We start from the raw sequence: 25,431 nt of genomic DNA, 5'->3' as shown, positions 1-25,431 counted from the left end.
TTCCAATACTGGTGAAAATAGGGCTGTCAGGAGCTTCTCTAATAAACAGTGGCATGTTTGGTTATATGTAAAACATTCATTAGTGTCAATCTGCATATTGAGACACTATCTTGAATGCTCAATCCCAAAGTTAAGTGGGGATTATTTATTTATATCCCAGTACTTAACGAGTACTGTGGGCCAGCAGACACAGACACCACCGGTTCTCAGACATGGGAGCTTGGTCATTTTTTCAGTACTTTAAGAAAGGAAACTAAAACGTTTTCAGAAAGTATTCTTGGAAGTTATCTAACTCAATACTGGTCAATAGTAGAGTCTGTGTGGGAAGTCCAGATGATTTCCTACTCCCCAATGCTATTAACCCTCCTTCATTGTGAGGTGTATTGATAACCACTATATTATGGACACTCAATTGTGTTTTATACTGTTCATCATATATACCCATTAACTTGTTATGGTTCCCACTACTACAAACCTCTGGTTTTTGGTGTCACAGAGCAACTGGGGAGTTACAGGTCCACTCAAGGTCTTGCTTCCATTTTTTTTAGATAGGGAACAGAGATGTTAACACATAACTGAAATCTTGTTCTTATCTATTTAGAGGATGCAATTCTCATGACAGATCTTCATAAGCAAAGATTCCACTTGAATAAAACCAAACCTTTCTGAAGCAGTGGAATCTCACACATGGAGCCTCAGCACACAAGTATTCATTTTTCACACACTATGGAGTAAATCCTTAGTACTGCCCTTGAACAATTCCCCAAATACTTTTTTCATACTCGCTCACTCACACCAGTAGCTCCACTCACTGCCTCTGATCCTTTTACATGAATTTATTTCTATACAATGTTCTAAAAACATCCCTTGGTTTGTACACAAGGTTTTTTTTTTTTTTTTCATTTTTAAATTGCTTTATAACAACTGGTTTCCTGATTTTTTAAGTGTTCTTCTTTCTGAAATCTGTCATGATTTAAAAAAACAAAAAACAAAGTTAAATGAAAATAAAAATGCTGTGGCCAGAGGACAGGGTGGAGGGGGAAAAAAAAGACAAAAATAAACAAAACATCAAATATGAAAATTCTCAGAGATAATGCATTTATAAACACAGAAATGGTTACAACAAAGATGGCCGTGATGAGCGGGTATATATATATTTATATATATATATTTATATATAAATCCATGTCCGGCGTCTGATCGTGGCACCTAGGGAGCTAAGTCCAGTCCTTTTGTCTACCCTGAACACTCCCTTCTCTGCAACACATTTGTTCTGGGGGTTTCACAGAGAACACAAAGTTCTCATAGATCCTTGGGGGATCAGATAGGGAGACAGAGTACAGGGCCTTGACCACCTGGGAAATCTCTGGCCCTTGGGGATCACATCTAAGCCCTTGCCCCCTTACAAATAAAAGGAGGTCTAATCCCCACCCAAATCATCTTCTACCAGCAGTAGGTAGGAAGTGAAGTGAGACCATGTAGAAGAAAATGGCTCTCAGGGGTTGGGGCACACAAAACAAACAAACAAACAAAAAAAACACCTCTATTCTTTTGCAGGCAAGCATAGGACAGGAGGCTGGTTGCATCTGGAGCTCCCTTCTCTTTGTTATCTGGAGAACCAGCCTCTAGTCTTCTTTTAGCCTGAACTTGGAGGATGAGGGAGAGGGTAAGTGCCCACACCAGACAAGTTTCTGTGAGGTCACAGCAAATCCTTCCCTTGAGCACCAACCCCCAACTTTAAAAGCTTTGCTTGGGAGGGGGCTGCTGGATGACACAATCAGCTCAGTATCCTTTGCAAATCAGGAGGGCTGATGTTCCTTTTGAAGAAGAGTTGAAAATAATGATGGTATCTTGTAAAGGAAAGCTGTGCCTGAGGCCCAAGGAGATGGTGCCAAGGCTTGTCCCAGAAGAAAAGGACTTTTCCCAAGAGGAGTTGGAGAAAGAGACCAGAACTTCTTTCTCCTATTCCCAATGGGTGGCAGCACGGATCTCTAAGAGCTGGCCAGGTGCTCCACCTGGATGGTGCTGGTGGTGACAGTGAGACAGATGTCCTTATGATGCTCCGCCGTCTTATAGGGGGTCAGGTCAAAGGAACACTGGGGTGGAGGGTTGGGGTTGCTGTCCCCACCACCCCCACCCTGGGGGGCTGCCCCAGGGGACTGGAAGTGTGGTGGCTGTGGCTGCTGTGGCTGCTGTTGCTGCTGCTGTGATGCCTGGGAGGCTTGGGCTTGGGCTTGGGCTTGGGCTTGGGCCTGGGCCTGGGCCTGGGCCTGGGCCTGGGCCTGAGCTTGAGCTTGAGCTTGAGCTTGGGCCACTGCTGCCGCTGCTGCCGCTGCCTGTACTTGTTGCTGGAGATCAGGAGGGTTGTGTTTGCGCATATGTTTCATAAGGTATGTTTCCTGAGGGAAATGGTAAAAAATTGAGGGATGAAAAGGGAAGAGAGATTACTTGTTAACAAGTATCCTGGGCTCTACTGTGTTCAGCAGAGTACCTTTATACAGAGATATTCTGGAGCTGGGAACATGCAGAACTCAAGTAGCACTTTCAGTGCACACTGCTATGTAAAAAGGAAGGGCGCCTTTAAAAGTCACTGTGGACATTCAACTGGAAGAAACGTATTTTCTCAAATACGTTTCAATCAAGCAATTCATAACCTTTTTCTGGAGTCTAATGGAAAATACCTACCTAAATCTTTCTCTTAACATTTCAATTGGCTTTATTTTGCCTAATGTGTAAGTAAATGAAGAATCATGGTTTATTACTCTTTATAGGTTTAGGGGATCAGGCGCCCCCTATATCCTCACGTATGGGTCTAATTATTTCTGAATTACATTTGTTGGAACAGATTTTTGGCCGGAAAGAAGAGGTAGAGTGAACTGATGTCTTACAGGGCTATGGGTAAGGCAAGAGAAGAAACAGCACTCACCGATGTATATGCCCGACTACATATAGTGCAGGTGTACACCTTGGCGTGCTTCACCGTATGCGTAGATAGGTGCACCTCTAGTGAGGCTGCATCTGTGTACGCCCGATGACAGTTGTGGCACTTGAAGGGTTTATCTTTGTTGTGCTGCCGTCTGTGGGACTGAGAAAAATTAGAAGAAACCAGATGGGTAATGAGTGTATTGTGCTCATCCCTCCTGCCTCCTTAACTTGAATGGAAAACTGTGAGGTGGGCACCAGGCTTCCAACTTCACTTTCCACGTGAAGGCAATGGAAATTGCTTCAAATAGAACTTGCTCAAGCTCAGGGCAGAAGCATACCTTCATATAGCACATATCAGAATTTGCAAGTGCCGCAGTCTGGCTGGGCACAAAATCACGAGCCACTCACAGCCTTGTAGATTCAAACAGCAATTCTTTATTCCCGAACTCCACCGGCACTCTGGGAAAATCCCCACTCTCCACAGGGCTCTGCATCCCAAAATACCTCTGAATCCTGTGAGAACTCAAGGAGCGGGCGCCCAAGGCAGCAGGATACGCCCTATTCCCAGCAGGATCCACCTTAAACCCGGATCCGCCCTAATCCCTGAGCAAGGTCACCTTTCATGCAATGTCACTGCAAATGACCTGGGTCCAAGGCAAGCCCATTTCCACAATGGAGAGTCCTCCCTCTAAGCAACATTGGGTAGGCTGACAAGGAAATTGCCATGTGTCATTCCTACTTGGCTATGGCTCTCAGCAGCAAGTTAGAATGATGGCTTATACCTGTTCTTCCTCTTACAGCAGTTCTTAAAGTGAGATATGGGGATCTCTATGGAACACAAGGACCTTTTCAGGAGCCCTTAGTATCAAAATAGACAGTGTCTTTTCACTCTTGTTCTCTCACGACTGTACAGAGATTACATGATGTATAACATTGCAACAGACTGCATGCAGCAGATGTGAACATACATTCCCAGCTTCAGTTAAGCCAGGCATTAAAGGAACTTGCAAAAATGTAAAACAAAGCCATTATTCCCACAAAGTTCCTTCTGAAGGATTTTGGAATAGTTGTTTATGTTGACATGCAATGAGTTTATATACTTTTTAAAAAAAAGGATTAATAAATATTTTTTCAAGTTTCTAGGTTTCATATTTACATATATAGCTATTGCCCACATAAACCAAAGTTCTTTGGGTTTATCGGTAATTTTAAATCCCTCCCCTGCACCCCGCCGCAGTGCTGTGGCCTTGAGCATCCTAGACAAATGCTCCACCACTGGGCCACACCAAGCCCCTAAGTAGTTCTGTTTTGTTTTTTAAAAGAAAGAAACATGAAAGCTTCTTTCTTTTAATGTTATTTTTTTTATACCTTTTATTTATTTTTATGTTGTGCTGAGGTGCCTCACACATGATAGTCAAGTGCTCTACCACTGAGCTACAACTGCAGCCCCAGCTTTAAGTAGTTCTTTAAAAAAAAAAAAAAAAAATCTTTATTTTACATTTACGTGGTGCTGAGGATCAAACCCAGTGCTTCATGCATGCTAAGTGAGCACTGTACCACTGAGCCACAACTCCAGCCCTCTAAATAGTTCTTTAGAGTAAAATAGTTCTGAAAAGTTGGAGAACCATTGTATTAGTTAAATGGTGCTCTGACCCTAATCTCACACTCAAGGTCTTACATGGAGGTAAGAACATTTACCTGCAGATTGGAGAGTTGTGTGAAGGCTTTCTCACAGCCTGGGTGTGCACATTTGTATGGTCTATCACCGGTGTGGATTCTGTACAGAATGAGAAAAGAGAGAAATGGATATCAGCAAGGCCATTTAGAGAAAGACCTCCTCCAAGCATAAATTAGGTTCCCTCCTGAGGAAGCTCAGCAGATGAGCCTGCAGGAGGCAGCAGCCTTAGTTCCTCTCTAATAGGAACAGATTGTAATGCCTGATTCCCAGGCACTGCCTACATCATTCAGCTCAAGGTAGCCCCCTTTCTGCTGGGGCAGCAGGGACTAAGGCCTTGGCTCCCGAAAACAGGTAGTTCATAATTTCGCATACATTTCAGCTCCTACAGTAACTGTCCTAATAAATATTTAGAAACAAGGCAAAATCAATAGCAAAGAAAAACATTATAATACTTCTTTGGTCCCAACTCTACAGTCAGAAACTCTTCAGACTTCAGTATCACGTCCAAAGAAGTTCTGGTATCAAAGAAAAGCAGTTAAGCTGATTGTAGAAAACAACAGTGGTATTAATGAAAACTTACAGAAACTCCTAGGGACTTTCCCCTGGCTAGCCCACTAATGTCAGGAAATGCCTAGGCTAGTAGCAATTTGACCTCTTCCCCAAATGCCACAGGATCCTTTGCTAAGATGAGCCCAGGACTTGAGGATACTGACACCTGCTCCTTATCAGGGACTTCACAACCATCCCTATGACCAGGTGCTTTTCTGGACCTCTGGTACAAAAACCTCAAAAATATCACAGAATATGTCTCTAATGAAGAAAGCCTGACTCCTCAAAGCAAGATATCATTATGAGATGGGAATATCACATCTAAAGAAGCCAGTGAGATGGACTATGGCCAGTTAAGTCTGGACTGCAGTTCAACTTGAGATATCACCGAAGGAGACCATCAGCTCTTCCAGTTGGCAGATCCCCTTCTAAATCCAAATTCACGAGATAAACAGTGTGTATCCTTATGAAGTAGGAGCCTTTTCATTTTCTGTATGCCATTTCTGTGTAATATTTAGTACATGTTTTGTTCTTTACTCCTGGTATTCCTTGGAGCCTTGCTTGTTGCTTGGGTGTCACAGGCTGGTGCCAGATAATGTCTGATTATATCTCCCATTCATAATTGATGCCCTGAGGGCTAGAGGTATGTCTTCTCCAATCAAATGCCTCTGCTTTGGCATCAAGGAGGAAATCTTGTAAGATCCACGCAGGGGTATTTTCTCAGAGGGAAATAAAGGAAAGAAAAGTTGTTTCTGCTCCAGGTGTGTCTCTTCATCCCATCAATCAGGGAATAACATAATAGTCAATGTATCTCCCCAGCATAGCCCTTGCCCCAGAAAGGTTTGCTTAACATCCACTTGAGTCTCCAATGTTGCTGCTTGGTCTTCTTTCTTTCAGATGTCTGCCATGTCCTCCAGTCATGTTCTCCTCCAGCAAGGTCTCTCCCCCGCCCCCCGCATGCGGGTTGTTGTGTGTGTCCGGGGCGGGGGTGGGGAGGGCATGCCAGCGGGGCGGGGTCAGTAGCCCGCCACTCTCCCTTACCGTGTGTGCTGCTGGAGGTGGGAGAGCTGGCGGAAGGCCTTCTGGCAGTAGGAACAGTTGTAGGGCTTGGCCCCCGAGTGGATACGGAGGTGCTGGGCCAGGTAGGAGGTGTTGGCGAAGGTCTTGGAGCAGTGCGGGCACTTGTGGGGCTTGATGGTCTCCGTGTGCATCTTGGAGTGGATCCTGCCGGAGAGGAGAGGAGGGAAGGGGGAGGAGGAAGCAGTTCGACACCTCGGGCTCAGCTCTCTGCTGGGTGAAATGATGTTGCTTGACGGATGAAAGCACCCCCTCCTCCCTCCTCCCAAATACGCTCCGGCCTGGAGAAGCTAATGAAGAGGAAACCCAAATCTAGGTTGCTGCTGATCCTAAGTCGGTGGCTAAAATGGCAGTGAGATGATGAAGAGCAACCCATGGCTCCTGGTAACCTTAAAACAAGTCAGTCTCAAAACCCTTGGCTTTCTCCTAAGTTTACAAACTCACCACAGATACCCTGCTTCCAAATAGTAATCTGAACAAAGACCAATATCGCCTGTTCCCCATGGACCTGAAGTTGAATGCACACCTTGGTTCTGAACTGAAGCATATAGTAAAAGCAGGGCCTTCTCTGCAGAAGATTTCCAAACATAGACATAGAGAGAAACCACAAAAATTGTTCCAGACTTTGGAATTGGAGACCACAAATTTTGAGAACCCCCACACTGCTAGGACATGTAGCTCATTTTTCATAGACAATAACAGGAGAGACTTAAATATTTCAAAGGGAAAGGTTAAAAAAGAAAAATACACATGGAAAGAGTAATCAGTTCAAGCAATATGGCCTTGGGGACAAGTTCACAGCCAGGTGGTGGAGTAAAAGCAAGAGCAGCCTTACCGGGTGTGCTGCTGAAGGTGGGAGAGCTGGCGGAAAGATTTCTCACAGAAGTTACAACTATAGGGCTTAGCGCCTGAGTGTATACGGATGTGCTGGGCCAGGTAGGAGCTGTTGGCGAAGGTCTTGGAACAATGTGGGCACTTGTGGGGCTTGGTCTCGGTGTGTGACTTGGAGTGGATCTGCATCTCCGACTTTGAGTAGAATGTCAGTGAGCACATCCGGCACCTGGGCCAAATGAGGGCAATGGTTAGAAAGAATCCTCCCCACCAAGAGGCCATTGCTGAACCCTCCCCTTAACTTCCAAGAGAATCCCACCTATCTAATCTTACATTCCAACTGTATCTGTGAGACCCTTGAGAATAGGAGCTTGTTATTATTCATCTTTATAACCTAAGCTTCTAACAGTATCCATCAGATTATAAATATTCAGTAAATGTTTCCTGAATGACTGGACTCCTAACTGAAGAAAAAATAGAATTCAACCCTAGTAAGACAAAAAAACTATTATAGGATTTGGGTGAATGTGAATTTCACTGGACCAGAAATATCAGGTCATTTGATTTCAAGCTTTAAATGAACTCCTTTCCCCAACTTCTCCATGTTTAATTTAATGTCTGTCCTTCATTATTCCTCAACCCATCTAGATGGAAATGAAGAGAACAACTGACTAGATTCTAGCCTGTCTTCACAGATAATTATCTTCCCTCAGATTTTTCCTACTTCCTTTTTGGCAGTGATTCCTAGAGGGATAAGGGTGGGGATGTATAGTAATTATTTGGAGGGCTTTTCAAAACCATATAATGTCCGGCCTTTACCCTGTAGGTGACATTCCATCAATCATCTATCCCCTGCATCCAGCCTCCTGGCAATCAAGCAAGAACCACTTTTGCAATAAGACAAGTTAACTGTTGGGAATAGGTTGTACTCCTCAAGTCTTTAGGAGAATAAGTTTGCAAAACAGATTTTCCTATGCTAAACCTTTCTTCTTTCCTAGCACATGAAGCTAATGTCTGTACTTTGAGTAACATCAACAGCACCCAGTGTGCTTTCACTCATCATCAACCGGAGTTGGTGATCCTTCTCTTCCTCTGACACTGTCCAAAAGTATCAAATAAGGAGATATTTGTATGAGTTAAGTCACAACTCTTTAGACTTTACTGGATAAAAGCTATTTATATATGGAACCCTGTCATTTCTGTAAAACTCACTAGTGCCCAAAGTTGAGCTAGCAGGAAGAAGGGTGGCTTGGGAAGCCAGGTGACTAGGGCAAGCTCTCTTCTCAGGGTACTCCCCACCTTACATTTATTAATTTACTTATTCATTCCAGTATCTTCACAATACCTTTATTTTATTTATTTATTTTTAATGTGTTGCTGAGGATGAAACCCAGTGCCTCACGCCTGCAGGCAAGCACTCTACCATTGAGCTACAGCCCCAGAGAGGTTTGGGATGAGGTGGGGTGATGACTGCTGCATTTTTTTTTCCCATTTCAGAATTTCTTAGAGGATAACTGAGATAAGAACATCAAGTTTCACAGACAAAAATTTTTATCACTGTTAGTTTAGTCCTTATAGTAAGGATTTTACTAAAATTCCAATCATTAATGCCCAATGTCCTTTCTTCTACTTACTTGATAACTCTGAAAGAAATCTGACTTTTTAGTTTATTAATCTGAAAAGCTCAATCACTTCACGAGAAGGGGGAAAGTTCTGTTTATAATCATCATAGTCTACAGGGCACAGACAATAGTTTTTTATTACTGGGTATTTAACCCAGGAGCACTTTACCACTGAGCTACATTCCCAGACCTTTTTATTTTGAAACAGGGTCTTGCCAAATTGTTTAGGCCCTCACTAAGTTGCCGAGGCTGGCCTTGAACTTGCAATCTTCCTGCCTCAGGCTCCTAAGTTGTTGGGATTACAGGTGTGCATCACCATCTCCAGCTAGACCTCAATTTTCTGGTCTGCAAAATTCAGGGATTTAGTTTTTGCTGCTAGAAGGACCAGCAAACACCCAGTATAGTCAAAGTTGTAATAAAATGGCATTAATGCTAACAGCCCCAGTGCTGATGAATGAGCTTATACTATGAAGTATTTCACTAAAACTGAGGTTAGCAAATGGGCACAGTGTCACTTGGAGTAACAGTACTAAAGTTGCAAGATAATTTCCCTTGACTGCTAAAATTTCTCAAGTCAGGTAGAACAGCATGTCCCTACCCCCCACCCCAGATGGACCCATGGCACTGCGTGAGCTACATTCCCAGCCAATATGTTCATTTTAATTCAAGTAAAGTATCTCATTAATTTGTGTGAAGGCATTCAACACACAACTGTACTCTTAGTGTAAAAGTTAATTTTTTATATTTATATTTTAGTTTTAGGTGGACATAATATCTTTATTTTACATTTATGTGGTGCTGAGGATCGAACCCAGTGCCTCATGGCCAAAACCCCAGCCCTAAAAGTTAATTATAAAGAAGAAAATATCTTCATTGAAGTTCCCAATTAGAGAAGAATCTGAAAAAATAAATAATGGACTGGGCACAGAGTGAACAATCTCAAAGGTACTATATATAATGATGATTATAATAGTTGCCATTTGGTGTTATCCCTGATACTATAATTTAGACACATTGTTTCTATTCTTCACAAACACCTGGCAAATAGTACCCCTGTTTTACAGAAAGGAACACATAGGTTCAGAAAGCAAGTAATTGGTAAAAGGGCAGTTACTCACTACAAAGCCATGCTGCTGACCTAAGATTCCTGACACTAAAAACTCAAGCAGAGGCTAGACAATCATCTGCCTGGTGAAGGGACTGGCCCACGTGACTACTAAAGTATATACTGAGCATCCCTAATCCAAAATCTGAAATGCTCCAAAATCAAAAACTTTCTGAGCACTCATGTGACATCACAAGTGGAAATTTCCAAATCCACCCTCAGGTAACAAGTCACAGTCAAAATGTGGGCTGAAAATACTATATAAAATTACTTTCAGGCTCTGCAAATAAGGTACATAAGAAACACAAATAAATTTCATGTTAAGACTTGGGTCCATCCCCAAGATATCTCATATATATGTAAATATTCTAAAATCTGAAAAAATAAAAATCTAAACACTTCTGGTCCTAACAATTTTGGATAAGGGATATTCAACCTCTTATTTCCAACTCTAAAATTTTATGAAGCCAAATAAAAGAGTAAAGGTCCTCTGAGGCAGGGTGTTGGGTGACTGAAAAGAAATCTGATTCAGTAGAGGTGTGGTAGTACGCAGATGGCAGAGGATGGAAAAGCCAGCACTCCACATCACAGGGTGCAGTGCTCCAAGGGGCACTATTCACACCCATCATAGTAAGAATGATGTCCTTGGAGCATACAATGTCTTGATTACAGTAACTACTCTGAATTCTCATCCTAAGGTGCTCAAAATAATTTCAAATACTCTATTTTTCCCTCAAAACATTTGCATATGATAAATAAGGGTGTGACTAATTTTCCCATTTAACAGATGACAACAAAGATAAGTTGTCTAGCCCAGAGTAACAACAGAACCTAATTCCATCAGTACCCAGTCAAATGCTACTGATCACTGGAATGGAGGTAGTTGACCCACAGCTGCATCAAAATTGGGATTCTTTGTGATTAAGAAGAGTTCTTTGCAACTTCAGAGTTCTAAGATTCTGAATTAATTTTGTTTACCAAGGATACAATCCTTCTTCAGAGTTCTCTTTAGTCACTTGGGTGTAGGTCTTTCAAGAAAATCTCTGAGGGTACACAAAGTCCTAACAGGCTTCCTTCCAACTATATATTCACATTTCTTTTAATATATAGAGTTTGGGAAGTTCAGAGGTAGCTTTAATGTGGGTCCAAAAAACTAACAAACATAGAAACTGTATCAGAATCCTCTGATTCCAATCTGTCAGAAGTGCTTCCCATTACTCCTACATTTTATATAGATTCATCTCCATGTTATAATGCCCTCATTTTAAATAAACACACAAAAATCTGAATCTCTACATGATAAAAGGGATTTTTCATTTTATGAAGTGATATAAAATGCCTTTAAATGAATCAAACTTGTCAGGTACCTTTATAATATGATATGATGTAAACATTTTCCAGGAACACTTTTATTGTATAAAGTGGGATACACCTGTAATAATAAAGCTGCAATGAACTTTCAGATTATGAGCTGGAATTCTGCAGTGCTCAATACTTTCTGCATAGCAACACTCCTCTCATTTCCATGCATAAAAAGGAAATTAAACACTGTAGTTGTGGCTACTCTCCATAGTAAAATTATACAATAAAAATAAATGCTAAATAATGACTATTTCTTATCTTTCTATTGAAGCTCCCAACATTTCATAGCTTATCTGATATATACTCCCAAACAAATGGGAGTTATAAACAGAATTCTCCCCATTTTACAGATGAGGAAACTGAGGCCCAGAGAGGGGAAAAGGACTTGCCCAGGGTCACACAGCAAGTTCGTGGTGGAGCCGGGAACTGAATCCATGAGCCCAAGGCTCTGTCCATTTCCTGTGCCGCAGTTCCCTTCGCTCCTAAAATGGGAACAACATTGCCCATCTCGGTACACTAAGGACAGACCCAATCTCCCAGCCATGCACATATGCCCCTGTCTGCATCAAAGCTCTGATAGTGGTTATCCCACTTTGCATATTGGAACCAAATTCCCCAAACCCACTAGGGACCCTGATAGCTCTCAGAGTATTAACAGATTTTCAACTTTCAAAGGGCAGGGAGTTTACTTATGTAATTATTTTTGCATAGTACCACATGCAAATATGAATATAAAGCTTTTTGGTAATGGACAACTTAAGATAAAGTAGAGGATTAAATTACGTCCACAAATTAAAAAATAAGCAGTCATTTTACAAACATATATTTCAAAAGGGGGAGGCTTCCTATTCCTCCCACCTTTTTATGTAGACCCCTCCCATCATCCTAACCATGCAGGAACTGGTGGATTCAAGTGCTCAAACATGGTACAGGAGCTCGTGTATGGTACACAGGTTAGGTTAGGTGCTTACCAAAAGAGATTTGTTTGTTTGGAAAAATAGAAATGGGAAATGCAGAAAGCCAAAAAAAAAAAAAAAAAAAAAAACCCAAATCCCCTGCAGAGTCTCAAACCCAGTCTAAAGCATTAGTACAAGAGACAAACTCTCCTGTTACTAAAAAATCAGTCAAGGCTAATGACTACCATAACCAGGGTTAAAAAGGAAGGGGGAAAAGAGGTCTGCATCCTGGGGGAAGAGCCACTAGAGCAGTGCCAGCAGCTCTGCCTTCCTACCCCACGACAGAACATCTGACATGCAAGTGACTCTGAGGAGTAAAGCTGTCAAGAGTATAGCGCCTGATCAGGGCAAGACATGGGGAAGCTGAGACAATGACCCTCACCCCCATCTTGCTCCTGGCTCTGATTCCTACCTGTAGGTCTTGCCGTCTTTCTGATGGTCATCTTCATCCTCAGGGGAGAGGACATAAGGGTCATTCATCTCAGGCAGTCCTGATTCCAGCATCCGCTTCTTCTTGCGGCCCCGGGGGGGCTTGGGAGCCACATTGCCACCTCCACCACCACCTCCGCCTCCTTCCTCAGTTAGGGTTGATGCTACCTTCTTGGAGAGGTCAGGGACCACCTGCAGGGCTTGTGAGCCAGGGGGAAGAGCTGAGACAATCATAGGAGCCGAAATGGGGAAGGTCTGAGCTGATGAGGCTGTGGTCACGAGAGAGCCTGAGGGGGATGTGATTACCAAACCAGGACCTAAGATTGGGGGGAAAAAAGAAGATGGTGTCATGTTGTTCAGTACTAATCCTAATCCTATTTCATATTATCCCCCCCAAATTGTTGTCTTATTAACCCCTCACCACCACCACCCCATCCCATAGTACATACAGGAAACCCCAAACCCTATTGAAGAATAATGGTCTCCTAACCCCTGTCCCCACCCCCCTGGTAACAGTGAGATTTACCCCTTGATTGACTCCCTTCTCTTCTCCACCTCTGAGAACAGGAGACTCCTTGATTCAGAGAAGGAAAGAATGTCACCTCCTCAAAGGCAGGGACCGCATCTTCTACTTCTTTGTATCCCCCACAATGCCTAGCACATTGCTAGGCACACAGTAGGCACTTAATAAAAATTTGATTGAGTAATCAAACACATATCCCACTCCCCATGTCCTCAGAGCCCTCCAGCCTGGGGTACTGATCATGGAAGATCAACACCTCAGATTGGAGAAGAGCAGAGGTGCTCACCAGCAGTCATCAGTCCTGTAGACGGCACAGGGACCACCGTAATATTCTGAGTAACGGATGCCTGGCTGTGTGGGGTCAGCTGGTCTGACTTGGACTCTGTGTCCATGCTGATGCCTGAGGGCAGGGACACTGAGGCAGGCACTGTCAGCAAGGTGGGGTAATGGGGTGGAGCCAGCCCACAGCCCTTCTCTGGCAACAGCTGATCCTTCATCTTGTTGATGAACATTGTGTTCTCAATCTGAAAGGAAAGGAGAGGGGAGAGGAGCACCCTCTTCAGACTGAGAGTCTAAATTTTGCCTGTTCCCTAAACACTTTTCAGTGTCATTCCTCCTTGGAGATCAAGGAATAAGAAGTTAATATCTTTGTGCTTCCAGACAGCAGCCAAAAGAGAAACAGTATATAATTCTCAGTGATTGAGGATGCAGTGAAACAGCATGTGATTTATCTTGCTTCAGTCTCCACAGTAATAGAACCTACTTACTCAGTAACAGAACTTTACTCACTAGTTGAAAAAAAGTACTTAATGAGGGGCAGAAAAAAACACCACTTACCTGTCCTGAGACTGTGGGGATAGAAGGCCAGAAGTATGGGTTAGAATTGAAATGAGATTCTTCCATTCTACCTGAAGAAAGAGAGAGAGAGACCATATTATTCCCTGGAATAAATCTGTAGAAGCTTACCAATGGAGGAGAGTTGAGGGATTCCTAGTCTCTTCTTTGACACCTGATACTTGGCTGGGAATTAGCAATCATGACATTAGTGTCTAAAATACTAGTTCCCTTGGTTGGAGCTACTCAGCTTTATATCCCCACCCAAAAGAGGCTATCTTGGTTAATGCTTGTGACAAAACTTAAACCCATCTCACTGAACGATAGAATGTTTGCCAAGCCCCAAAGACACAGATTTGGTATTATTTTCCTTTGTTGACAAGAAGAGAAATGAAGTCAGAGAGGGAAAGGTCACAAAAAGCAAACCACTGACTGGCTTGAAAATAGCCAAAGTACCTACCACTGTTCCTTCCCCTTTTCCCTTATCCCTTATGTCCAAATCCTTTGAAATAAAATTTTTAAGATTTCTAATCAATATACAGTTCTGCTCAGCTTGAAAAGTTTTTAGACAAGAACACAATATATCCAAGAAACTACACGAATGAAATGGCAGAAATCAGAACCAAGGTACTTTTTTGAGTTATCAGGCTATATAGGGACACTATCACATTGATCCCCCCAAAGTCAAACGACATCTGTGGTGTTTCGCTGGATATAAAACAATCTGAGCTGAGCAGTGGGAACCAAGGAACTACCAGTTTAAAAAAGTTCTGGCGAGAGCAGTAATACCACAGATTTCCACCTAAGGAGATTTAGACTCCTGCTTTGTATTTCAAATTCTTCTCTGTATGCAGGAGATGATTAAGCTTAAAACTCTAAGAAAAAGCAAGGAAAATAATCCCTTAGAATTACACTGTCAAGTCACAGATGGAGAGAGAATCCAGGCATCCCACCACCTATTTTCTCTCTGATCACTTTCTCTAGGAAGGCTTAACTGGCAGTGTGTCAGTCAAGAACAGTTTCCCAAAATCCTGGACCAAAAAAGGTGCAATCTCACAAGAGGCAAGTTAGGAGAGAGTATGAGACTGGTGGAATAAAGAAGTGAGGAACAGCAGGAGTAAATAAAATGTTATTGCCAGGCGCAAAGGCACAGACCTGTGGCTCAGGAGATTAAAGCAGGAGGATTGCTAGTTCAAAGCCAGCCTCAGCAACTTAGCAAGCCCTGATGCAAAATAAAAAATAAAAGGGGCTGGAAATGTGGCTCAGTGGTTAAATGCCCCCAGGTTCAATCCCGTGTGTGTGTGTGTGTGTGTGTGTGTGTGTGTGTGTGTGTGTATGTACATAAAGTATACTTTATCAACCAAAGAAATGATCAATCTTAAGGAGAGGGAAATACCAGGTTTGATTTGATCACACATTATGTACAGGTATTTGATTATCACACTGTACCCTATAAATATGTACAATGTCAATTAAAAAAATTATCACCATTCCACTACACTGAGCCAAGAGCAATCAAAGTTCAGAAGGGGAAGGAAGATGTGTGACATACACTGCAATGACTGAGGTTATAGTGAAGTTATGAAGGATGATCACAATTTTTGCTCCTATTAGCACCCTCATTTTTCATACAAAACATTTATATAAAAATAAATACAAAGAAAATAACTCTATTTCAGTATAATTTTTCTTTTCTTTTCTTTTTTTTTACTGGAGATTGAACCCACAAGTGCTTTACCCCAGCCCTATTAATTTTTTATTCTGAGACAGGACCTCAAAGAGTTGACCAGTTGAGCTATATCCCCAGCCCTGTTAATTTTTTATTCTAAAACAGGGCCTCAAAGAGTTGACCAGGTTGGTTTGGAATTTATGATCCTCCTGCCTCAGTCTCCTGAATAGGCATGTATCATTGTGTTCAAACTGTTCTTGACTGACACACTGCCAGTTAAGCCTGGTTCAGCCTACTTTTTCTAAAATGTAGCAACAGAGAGGAATGCATCAAATATGAAACAGTTTCACACAAATAAGGCTCAACATTAAATGACAGAGGATCAGCTATAGGCAAATCCTGTTTCCTTAGTTATAAAATAAAGAACAACTTTATAAAGTACCAATTTTCTAAAGTACTTCCAGGATATTGGTTTCAAAGCCCTATGAATACTCAAATCCACAGACATTTAAGTCCCTTTTGTAAAATAGTATAATATTTGCATATAACCTAGGTTGGCTGAATGCACACCTAATGCAATATAAATGCTATGTAAATGGTAGTTACACTATATTGTTTAGGGAATAATGACAAGAAAAATAAGGCTGTGTGTTTATAATACAAACACATCTTCTTAGGCCTAACTGTATAGTGCATGTCAGCAACAACATAACATTTTTAGATGAATCCAAATACCAAGGGCCAAATGAAGAATAAAACTGAATAGTTTCCCATACAGGTGATATCCTACAACTCCCAGGCCTAGCTTTAAAGGGTACTCAATCTGAGGGTCCAATCTTGCAAAACTTTTTGGAAAGATCACATATTCTACATTTGTGTCTCCTAATTGTCCCTGATATAGGATTCATCAACCAGGTGCAATTATAATATTTAATGACTTGAATATCAGTGGACTCTATACATATAGGTTTTGACAATAACACTAGAGACACAAACCTTAATCCACAAATCCCTGTTTAATGCTACTTTTAGCTGAGAAATATTAAATGGATAAGAGGCAACAGTGGTAATGAACAGAAGGAATGAAGTAGAGAATTGGGCTGCAGAGTAAAAGAAAGGTCTGATATATAATTTCTTCTTCTTTTTTTTTTTTTTTTTTTGTAGTGTTGGGGATTGAACCCGGGGCCTTGTGCATGTGAGGCAAGCACTTTGCCAACTGAGCTATATCCCCAGCCCCTATAATTTCTTCTTGATTAAAAAAAAATCAAGGAAGTAGCCAAATGTGGTGGTTCACACCTGTAATTCCAGGTACTTGAGAGCTGAGGCAGGAGGATCAAAAGTTCTAAGCTAGTCTAAGCAATATAGTGAGACCCTGCCTTAAAAAAAATCAATCAATCAATCAAGTAAGTAAAAGCATTAAAGATGTGAAAATTTAGGAGGGAGAAACTGAAAGCCTGAAAATAAGAATGTACCTATACAGAACTCCTATGAACAAGCTCCTCCCCCCAAAGATTACATTCATTTGTATTGTCCTTTAGATAGCTCAGGTCAAGCAGAGTTTCTGAGGGTTCCTCTGAGTTTGGAAGGGAACCCTGTAAGCTCTTATAAACAGGGCATACAAAGTGATGTGGGAGACAATATCACCACCATGGTCATCATCAATAATATTCATTAAATGCTTATTGTATCCAAGGCAGTGTTTGAAGCACCTTACAACTCTTACATTATTTAATCCCCTTAATTCTATAAGGAAGGTACTACAACCCTGATTTTTCAAATAAGGAAACTAGAGGCACAGAATCAAACAGTAAATATCAGAGCAGGGATCTGAACACAGGCATCCAAGATTAGGTAAGGAAAGGGGTTCTGCAAGGTATCAAAACCATATAACTGAAGTATACATTGCAGTGTTGAGGCTTAATTCAGAAACTAAAATTTAGAATCTTTCCAGAAATAAATTATATTTTTCAGGCTGGGCACAGTGGCACTCACCTGTAATCCTAGTGGCTCATGAGGGTGAGGCAGGAGGATCACAAGTCAAAGCCAGCCTCTGCAAAAAGTGAGGCACTAAACTCGGTAAGATCTTGTTGCTAAATAAAATACAAAATAGGGTTGGGGATATGGCTCAGTGGTCAAATGCCCCTGAGTTCAATCCTGTAAGCCCAAAATGACTAAATGAATGAATGAATATTATTCAGGCAGTTCTTAATAAATGTTTTCAAGATTTAAGTTTTTGTTAATAGTAAAATGACGTGCAGTTCAAGATCATGTTCTCTGTCTACATCTTGTGAAACCTCACTTGGCTACCAACATAACTCATTTTGGAATAATGTAGTCTGAATAAAAAGTCCAGACTTGGGGCTGGGCTCGGTGGTGCATACCTGTAATCCCAGTGGCTCAGGAGGCTAAGACAGGAGAATAGCAAGTTCAAAGCTAACCTTAACAATGGCGAGGTGCTAAGCAACTCAGTGAGACTCTGTCTCTAAAAAAATACACAACAGAGCTGGGGATGTGGCTCAGTGGTCAAGTGCTCCTGGGTTCAATCCCCAGAGAAAAAAAAAAAAAAAGTCCAGACTCAGGGATGCGGTGTACAGTGCTTGCCTAGCATGTGCAGGGCACTGGGTTCAAGCCTCAGCAGTACATCACCATATAAATAAATAAATAAGTAAGTAAGTAAGTAAGTAAGTAAGTAAGTAAGTAAATAAATAAATACAGGTATTGCAGGCATTATGTCTATCTTCAACCAAAAAAGAAAGAAAGATGGGCTGGGGTTGTGGCTCAGCGGTAGAGCACGCTCGCTTAGCGCAAGCAGGGCCCTGGATTCAATCCTCAGCACCACATAAAAATAAATAAAATAATAAATAAAAATCCAGACTTTCATTAGAAAAAGAAAAGGCCTCTGTATTTCTTTCTTTTTTAAAATATTTATTTCTTAGTTTTAGGTGGACACAATATCTTTATTTTACACTTATTAATAAATGGTGCTGAGAATTGAACCCAGTGCCTTGTGCATGATAGGTGAGTACTCTACCACTGAGCCACAACCCCAGCCCCCAAAGGCTCCTGTATTTCTTGAATACCCAGTCTATTTCTGTTTGGATTCTAAAGAGAATGAAGCTGAAGGTCACAATCAGAGTTGGTCCTGGGACAAGATAAGACCATGGGTTTAAGGGACTTCTAATATATAGTACAGCCCCAAAGGGGACACAGGAACAGTATTGCTCTCCCAACTACAAGCAATAATTACTACAAAATGATAACGCAAAACACTACATTACTGTTCTATCAATAGAATTGACTTAACTATGGCGTAAACCTTAAAATGAAATCAGCAATAGAGCCAAGAATGAAGACTGTTGCTAGAATACAATGTAAATGGTGTTCCCCAGAATTGTATAAAAGGATGCTTTGGGACTAGATCACCTAATATCTGTTTACTGTACATTTTGCTTCTTATCCTTTTATTCTTTCATGGAGAAAATTTCATCAAACCATCCTAACATGTAAACAGGTACACATCAATATTCTTACAACCTTAAGTCCATTTATTTAAGGAAAAATTCACCTCCACACAAAGTGTCAGTTTGTTTGTAATTTTTGTTTATAGAGTTACTGGGGATTGAACCCAAAGCTTTTCATATGCTAGGCAAGTGCTCTACCAATGACCTACATCCCCCACCCCACCCCCACCCCCTCCCTTTTTTTGAGACAGGGTTTCACTAAAGTACCCAGGATGGCCTTGAACTTGTGATTCTGCTGCCTCAGCCTCCCAAATACCTGGTGCACCATCATACTCAGCCTCAGAGTGCCAGTTTTGATGATAATCCCAACTCCCCCCACCCCACCCCCCAACCCCCGTACTGGGGATTGAACTCAGAAGTATTTCCCACTAAGATATGTCTAAGATTTATTTATTTATTTATTATTCTGGGGATTGAACCCAGGGCCTTATGCATGTGAGGCAAACACTCTACCAATTGAGCTATCCTCAGCCCTTATTTTGATTTTGATATAGGGTCAAAATTGCAAAAGTTGGCCTCAAACTTGTAATCCTTCTGCCTCTGCCTCCGTGTCACTGGGATTACAGGCATGTACCACCATGCCTAATCTACCATTAAAAAAAAAAAAAAAAAAATCTAATTTACCCTAGACCAGGAAGGAAGAGGAAAGCTTCTCTTACCATTCCACAGAACAAAGGAAAACTATTCTAATAGATGGAAAAAAAAAAGAGTGCTGCACAGAAAATCTGAGTTCTAATTTCAATTTCACTACTGTATCTAAGCCTCAACTATTCTATTAATAAGAAGGCCTATTATAATTAAGTTAGTATTTCTCTTCCTAGTTTTCCAATCTCAAAAGAAATCTTGGAAGAACTACGGAGGTGAAAGAGAGACATTATTAAGTAATATCCATGAAACACAGAGTAGGACTTGTATCTTGCATCAGAGTTTTGTCCATTTGATCATATCCTTCCATAGTGCCAATCATCAAGGAATAAAGGTGTCAAGGCCTCCAGCATGTGGTTTTGGCAGATACTGTGAAGATCACCATCTCTTTCCCACTACTTACTTCTGTTTTTCACCGTTTTAAAAGTAAAGCATGATTTTTTTCCCCCAAGAAAATAACATTTTCTTAACAAATGTAACCCTGAAAAACTCATGAAGAGAATCAAAGAAATACTTTCACTTGATGAAGACTGTTAATAACAATTAGTGAAAATTACATAAAGACCATATAATTACAAAGGAACTACCAAAATAACAGATCTGTAGCCTCCAGCTTAGTAATCATCTACAAGATGTATCAAGACAACTCAAAAACGAATCAACTTTAATTCAACTCCAGAAAAAACTTAGATACTCTATTGAGAAAAACAATATCAAAATATACAACTGCACAAAGTTTACAATATTAGCTCAGGATCATTTTCTTCTCAATAAGGAAACAGAATCTCTCTCTCAGGTTCTAAAGACATTCAAGAAGGGCCACTGCAGAGATAGGGGTGTAGCTTAGTTAGACTAGCATGCCCAAGGTCCTAGGTTCTATTCCCAGAAATACAAAAAGAAAAAAAATGGGGAGATCATCCTAGTAGACTTTAGGGCTTTTCTACTATTACTCGGTGCACTTTTTCAATTACAAAATAACTTGGAATGCCTTTAGCCCAATTTCACTTGGAAAGACCACCAACCATATTACACAAACACAACCACCACATGGCTGGCAATCTCAGCCAGCAGCATCTACCCAGGGTACCAATGAACCATTGTGGGAGGGACAATACTGTGGTCCTCTCCTTGTGCCTATTATACTCTAAATGAAAGATCTGGGAAATGTGAGAAAACAAAATACAAGACTGGGTGGGGTGGGAAGTTCAGTGGTTGAGCTTGTGATTAGCATGCCCAAGGTCCTGGGTCCAAACCCAAGCACCAAAAATAAATAAATAAAACAAAGTTTTAAAAATGCATAAAGCAGGGCTGGGGATGTGGCTCAAGCGGTAGCGCGCTCGCCTGGCATGTGTGCGGCCCGGGTTCGATCCTCAGCACCACATACAAACAAAAATGTTGTGTCTGCCGAAAACTAAAAAATAAATATTAAAAAATTCTCTCTCTCTCTCTCTCTTAAAAAAAAATGCATAAAGCTTGGGGCTGGGGTCATGGCTCAGTGGTAGAGTGCTTGCCTAGCATGTGTGAGGCACTGGGTTTGATTCTCGGCACCACATATAAATAAGTAAAATAAAGGACCACTGACAACTAAAAAAATATTTTAAAAATAAATAAGTAAAATAAAATAAATATTAAAAAATAGCTTGGAATTAGTTCTTGAGACATCGATTGCTTGCTTGGGCACAGTGGCAAAGACTTCAAATCCCAGCTACTCAGAGGCTGAGGCAGAAGAACCCCAAGTTCAGCCTGGGCAACTTACAGTCTGTCTCAAAAACAGAATTTAAAAAAGGGCTTGGGATGTAGCTCAGTGGTAAAGCACTTGCCTAACATGTTTGAGGCCCTGGGTTTAATCCCAGCACCTCAAAAAAACCCACAACCATCTAATTTTATAAACTCAACTCAAAACTCAGAGTCCATACATTGCCATTTTCAGTATACCTAAAATTCTATTACCATCAGGTCTCATACAATGAATTCTCCCAGGTTTACTTCTGGAGTCTACTTCATACAGTTTTACCCATTTTACTTCAAACTACCCAAGCAGCAGCTTTTTTCCTGAAAACTTTACTCTGCCACACCATATTCAAATAACCCTATGTCACCAATTTTAATTTCTCAACAGATTCACTTCAAACACACCACTGGAATATTAAGGATAGGAACTCCACTCTAACCTCAGCTCTGCGTGTTCCAAATACAGGAAAGCAATTCCATAAGCTATACTATAAGACTATATTGGCAATTAGGGCTCTTGTGTCCCTAAAGCAGAATAAATTTCTCCTTTGGACAGAATGCAACACTATTCAGTAGTTTCACTTGAACAATTTCATAGTTCATTCCTGCTGAGTACTAGTGGCAATGGAAGGTAACCAGGGTACAGTGCCAACTTTTTACACTGAAACTTCTTGGGCAACCTCAAGAAATAACTGATTTCTCTTCCACAGCAAACACCAGTATTACAAATTGCTATTATTTAAAGAAATCTGTCACACTGTCCCTCCAAATTATGACTCCTCCCCCTAAACCAGAAAAGTTATTAACCCAAAATTTTCTTACCCTCTCTCTCTCTTCCTCCTGTCGTCTTATTCTTTCTCCTTTCCAGGGCTCCTGAACTTTCTGTAAACAAATTGTCTAGGTTACAGGAGCCAGTAAGGGTGCAGAACTGTGAAGAACTCTTTTGACTGTCAATAGTCAGTCTGGAAGGCAGGCCGACCCCACAACCAACAATTACATGATGGAAGGACAGAGTAACAGGAGTTCAGTGCCACCCCCTACTAAGTGGATACAAGGATCTAATTCCCAGGAACCTAGATGAACTCTATCACCAGCATCTCGGTTCCACTCCTAGACTCAGACACTGATTCTTCTTCGTTTAGGACTACAAATAATCAGGGGTCAGAAAACAGAAGAGTTGGAAAAGAAGGAGGATTCCTGTCCCTGAGAAGTGGCTTCAGAAGGCAGAGCTGAGGGCTGGGGGATGCACAAGCCCTTGTGTCAGGCACAGGGCCAAGTTCAGGCCCAGCCACTTCCTCTAGCCTCCCCCACTTCTACGAGGACTTCGCCCCCTGCCTACCCAAAGGCCTTGTGCCAAGAGGTACCTCCTTCAGCCTGCACAGTCGTCTATCTACTGGAGACCTCAGTTGTGCCCCACAAACCCTCGCTCCCCTGAGACAGTCCCTGGGAGCTTTCTCCTAATGTCACCCCCAACTCCTTCCTCAAAGACCCTTCCTTGGGACGTCCCTCCTTCCCCTCCAGGGAGCTGAACTCTGCCACCCACCAGACAGGCACCCGCCCCCTAAGCCCCCCCATTTCTCCCCATCGCCCGCTCCTCCATAACCACTTCCGGTTCCGGGACGGACACACGTACAGTCACACCGTGGACCCCCCCACCCCCCCAAAGGAAAAGGGGAGGGGGAGGAGCAGGGAGCTAGGCGCGCGCCGACTGTAGCGGCGCGAGACTCACCCGGCGGCGACGGCTGCGGCGGCGCCAGAGCCTGAGCCAGAGCGCAGGAGGGGCGGCGTTTGCTGGGAAAGGAGGGAGCCGAGTGGGGTGGGAGGATCAGTAGGGGCAAGGGAGGAGGGTGAGCGCGAGGCGGAGCGCGCGGGCACGCACTTCAAGCGCGAGACAGACCCACACACTCACACGCACGGAATGCGCGCGAGACACCCGCAGGGCGGGGGCGCGAGGCAGTGGGTGGCCCCCCTCCCTCCCTAACACTTACCCGGAAGTGGTGCTGCAGCTCGTGCTCCCGGGAACTCCAATTCCTACACGCCCCCCTCCCTCCCCCCCCCCACAGGCTTACAGAGGAGTAGCCCCGGAGAGAAGGCGGGAGCGCCGGAAACGAAAAGGGGGGGAGGGAGGGAAATAGCTAGGTAGGGGGAGCGGCAATGAGGAAAGGGGGGGAGTGTAAAGTGCGAGTCACTTCCGGGAGCGTCCCGAATACATCCTGCGCTGCTCGCGCTCCAGGATAATCGGGGCGGAAGTTACGACAAGTAGGGGCGGAAGTGGCTTCTGCCCAGGAACAGAGCCCTCGGTGAATGTGACGCCATAACGGAAGTGAAGGCGGGTCCTGTTAAGGGCAGAAGCTGAACATTCAGAATTGCGGTACCAGGCTTCCGGAAGGGACTTCTGGGGAAGTGGGAGGGTGGAAACACGACAGGTTCATGAATTATGCATCAAGGTATGAGAGGAGATATAGCTTCTTAAAAGGGTCCCGTTTCCTTTCCCTCAGGGTGGATTAGTAGCCCAATATCCTCAAGACAGTCTTAATGCTTTGAGAAAGGATAAGGATGTGTCAGTTGTCCAGGGTACCTACTTAGGCCCATAGAAATCTGACCTATTTTCTCTGACCACACTCCTTACTCTGCTTTGGTCTTCTCTTTGCCTTCACCAACATCCCTGACCCCTTAACCCCATTTTTCTTTTAAATATAACACTCTTAGCTATGAGTGTTTGCCCACTAAGGTACCAGGGCCGTGAGGGCAAGGACTTCAAATTGTTGACTGCTCTAGCCTCAGATTCTGACACTAAGCAGTTAGTAAACGTTTGTTGCAAAGTGAGTTACAGTTCATTATGAAAATCTAATATGAACTCCCCTGATTGCACCCCACAGGTGAATTCCCACAGCATTTAGTTTAGTTTTTTTTTTTTTTTAATCTTTATTTTACGTGGTGCTGAGGATCGAACCCAAGCCCCGCGCTTGCCAGGTCAGCGCCTTACCGCTTGAGCCACATCCCCAGCCCACAGCATTTAGTTTTAATGGTATCTTTATTGGTTTTTGTACGTGATTCTCAAACAAGATTGTCAACTCCCCAGGGAAGAAAACTACACTTTGCTGAACGAATAGAATAGTAGGTGCTGAATAAATATTACTTTAGTAAATGAGTGTTACCACAAGCTTGTACCATGATCTACTCAGAATCCCTCTGGGTTCAGCTTTATTTTAGCTGAAGCAGAATTGAGGTCCACCCTATTAACAGTAATGATCCCTTTCTGACTTAAAAAAACAAAACAAAACAAAACCCTAACAAATAATTATAATGCCCATTTTACAAAAAACAAGATTGAAGATTTAAATGATTCCTGTCCGCCAACCCCAATCATAAGCAGCAGCAAAGGATGCTTTTAAACATTTAAATAGATGATATATATCTTTAGTTTATAATTGTAGTTTGAATCTTTTTAAAGGTGTTTACTCCCTTTATCACATTTTTTTTTTAGGCTCAGGACCAAGTGTCTGTTAATTAGCAACAGTTGGTAAGATGAAGGACTTAAAGGGTCAGGTGTGTCCTGCCTGGGTTTTATTATTATTTGGTACTGAACCCATGAACTTGAACATGCTAGGCAGGCACTCTACCACTGAGCTACCCTCCTAGTCCTTTTTATTTTGAAACATTCTTTATTGCCTAGCCTAGCCCCAAACTTGCAGTCCTCTTGCCTTAGCCTCTGCAGTAGCTTGGATTACAGGCATGTACCACCATGCCTGGCTGCTGCATGGGTTATTGATGACTGATTCAAGAAACTTTGACTTTTGGGCTGGTATAAAAAAGTGGAAGAAATAACAGCTCACTCTTTCTGAGGCTGGTTTTGAACTCAGCAATCCTCCTGCCTTAGCTTTCCAAGCTGCTGGGATTACAGGCATGGGCTACCATGCGTGTTAATATTTTTTTTTAATATTTATTTTGTAATTGGACACAATACCTTTATT

The 25,431-nt window shown here is 42.2% G+C and overlaps 1 protein-coding gene across 14 annotated transcripts; it reads right to left on the bottom strand.

The window, feature by feature from the left end:
• Positions 1-884: 884 nt before the first annotated feature.
• Positions 885-23,614, bottom strand: Znf384 (zinc finger protein 384). 14 transcript variants are annotated; one of them, XM_026403291.2, is made up of 13 exons: positions 23,446-23,614; positions 23,187-23,248; positions 22,280-22,339; positions 13,895-13,965; positions 13,344-13,581; positions 13,061-13,108; positions 12,518-12,851; positions 11,539-11,631; positions 7,065-7,289; positions 6,194-6,376; positions 4,624-4,702; positions 2,927-3,085; positions 885-2,399 (listed from the first exon to the last, which is right to left on the bottom strand). In XM_026403291.2, the coding sequence occupies exons 4-13, from the start codon at positions 13,958-13,960 to the stop codon at positions 1,992-1,994; spliced, it is 1,833 nt and encodes a 610-aa protein (XP_026259076.2). In that variant the 5' UTR covers positions 13,961-13,965; positions 22,280-22,339; positions 23,187-23,248; positions 23,446-23,614; the 3' UTR covers positions 885-1,991. The 14 variants fall into 14 exon arrangements, with proteins under 14 accessions (XP_026259076.2, XP_077654396.1, XP_077654398.1 ...); XM_077798270.1 differs by lacking the exon at positions 23,187-23,248; XM_077798272.1 differs by lacking the exon at positions 23,187-23,248 and having other exon boundaries at positions 13,895-13,961.
• Positions 23,615-25,431: the final 1,817 nt, after the last annotated feature.

Source organism: Urocitellus parryii, chromosome 5, assembly GCF_045843805.1.
Source record: "Urocitellus parryii isolate mUroPar1 chromosome 5, mUroPar1.hap1, whole genome shotgun sequence".
Lineage (NCBI taxonomy): Eukaryota > Metazoa > Chordata > Mammalia > Rodentia > Sciuridae > Urocitellus > Urocitellus parryii.
Note: the sequence above shows the minus strand (reverse complement) of the source record. Positions and strands in the feature narration are given on the sequence as shown.

Coding starts and splice junctions, on each gene's coding strand:
- Znf384 (XM_026403291.2), bottom strand. CDS start 13,960: ATGGAAGAATCTCATTTCAATTCTAACCCATACTTCTGGCCTTCTATC. Junction 12,852..13,060: donor AGAAGGGAGTCAATCAAGGG/GTAAATCTCACT, acceptor CCCCAATCTTAG/GTCCTGGTTTGGTAATCACA. Junction 2,400..2,926: donor GTAGTCGGGCATATACATCG/GTGAGTGCTGTT, acceptor CATTTCCCTCAG/GAAACATACCTTATGAAACA.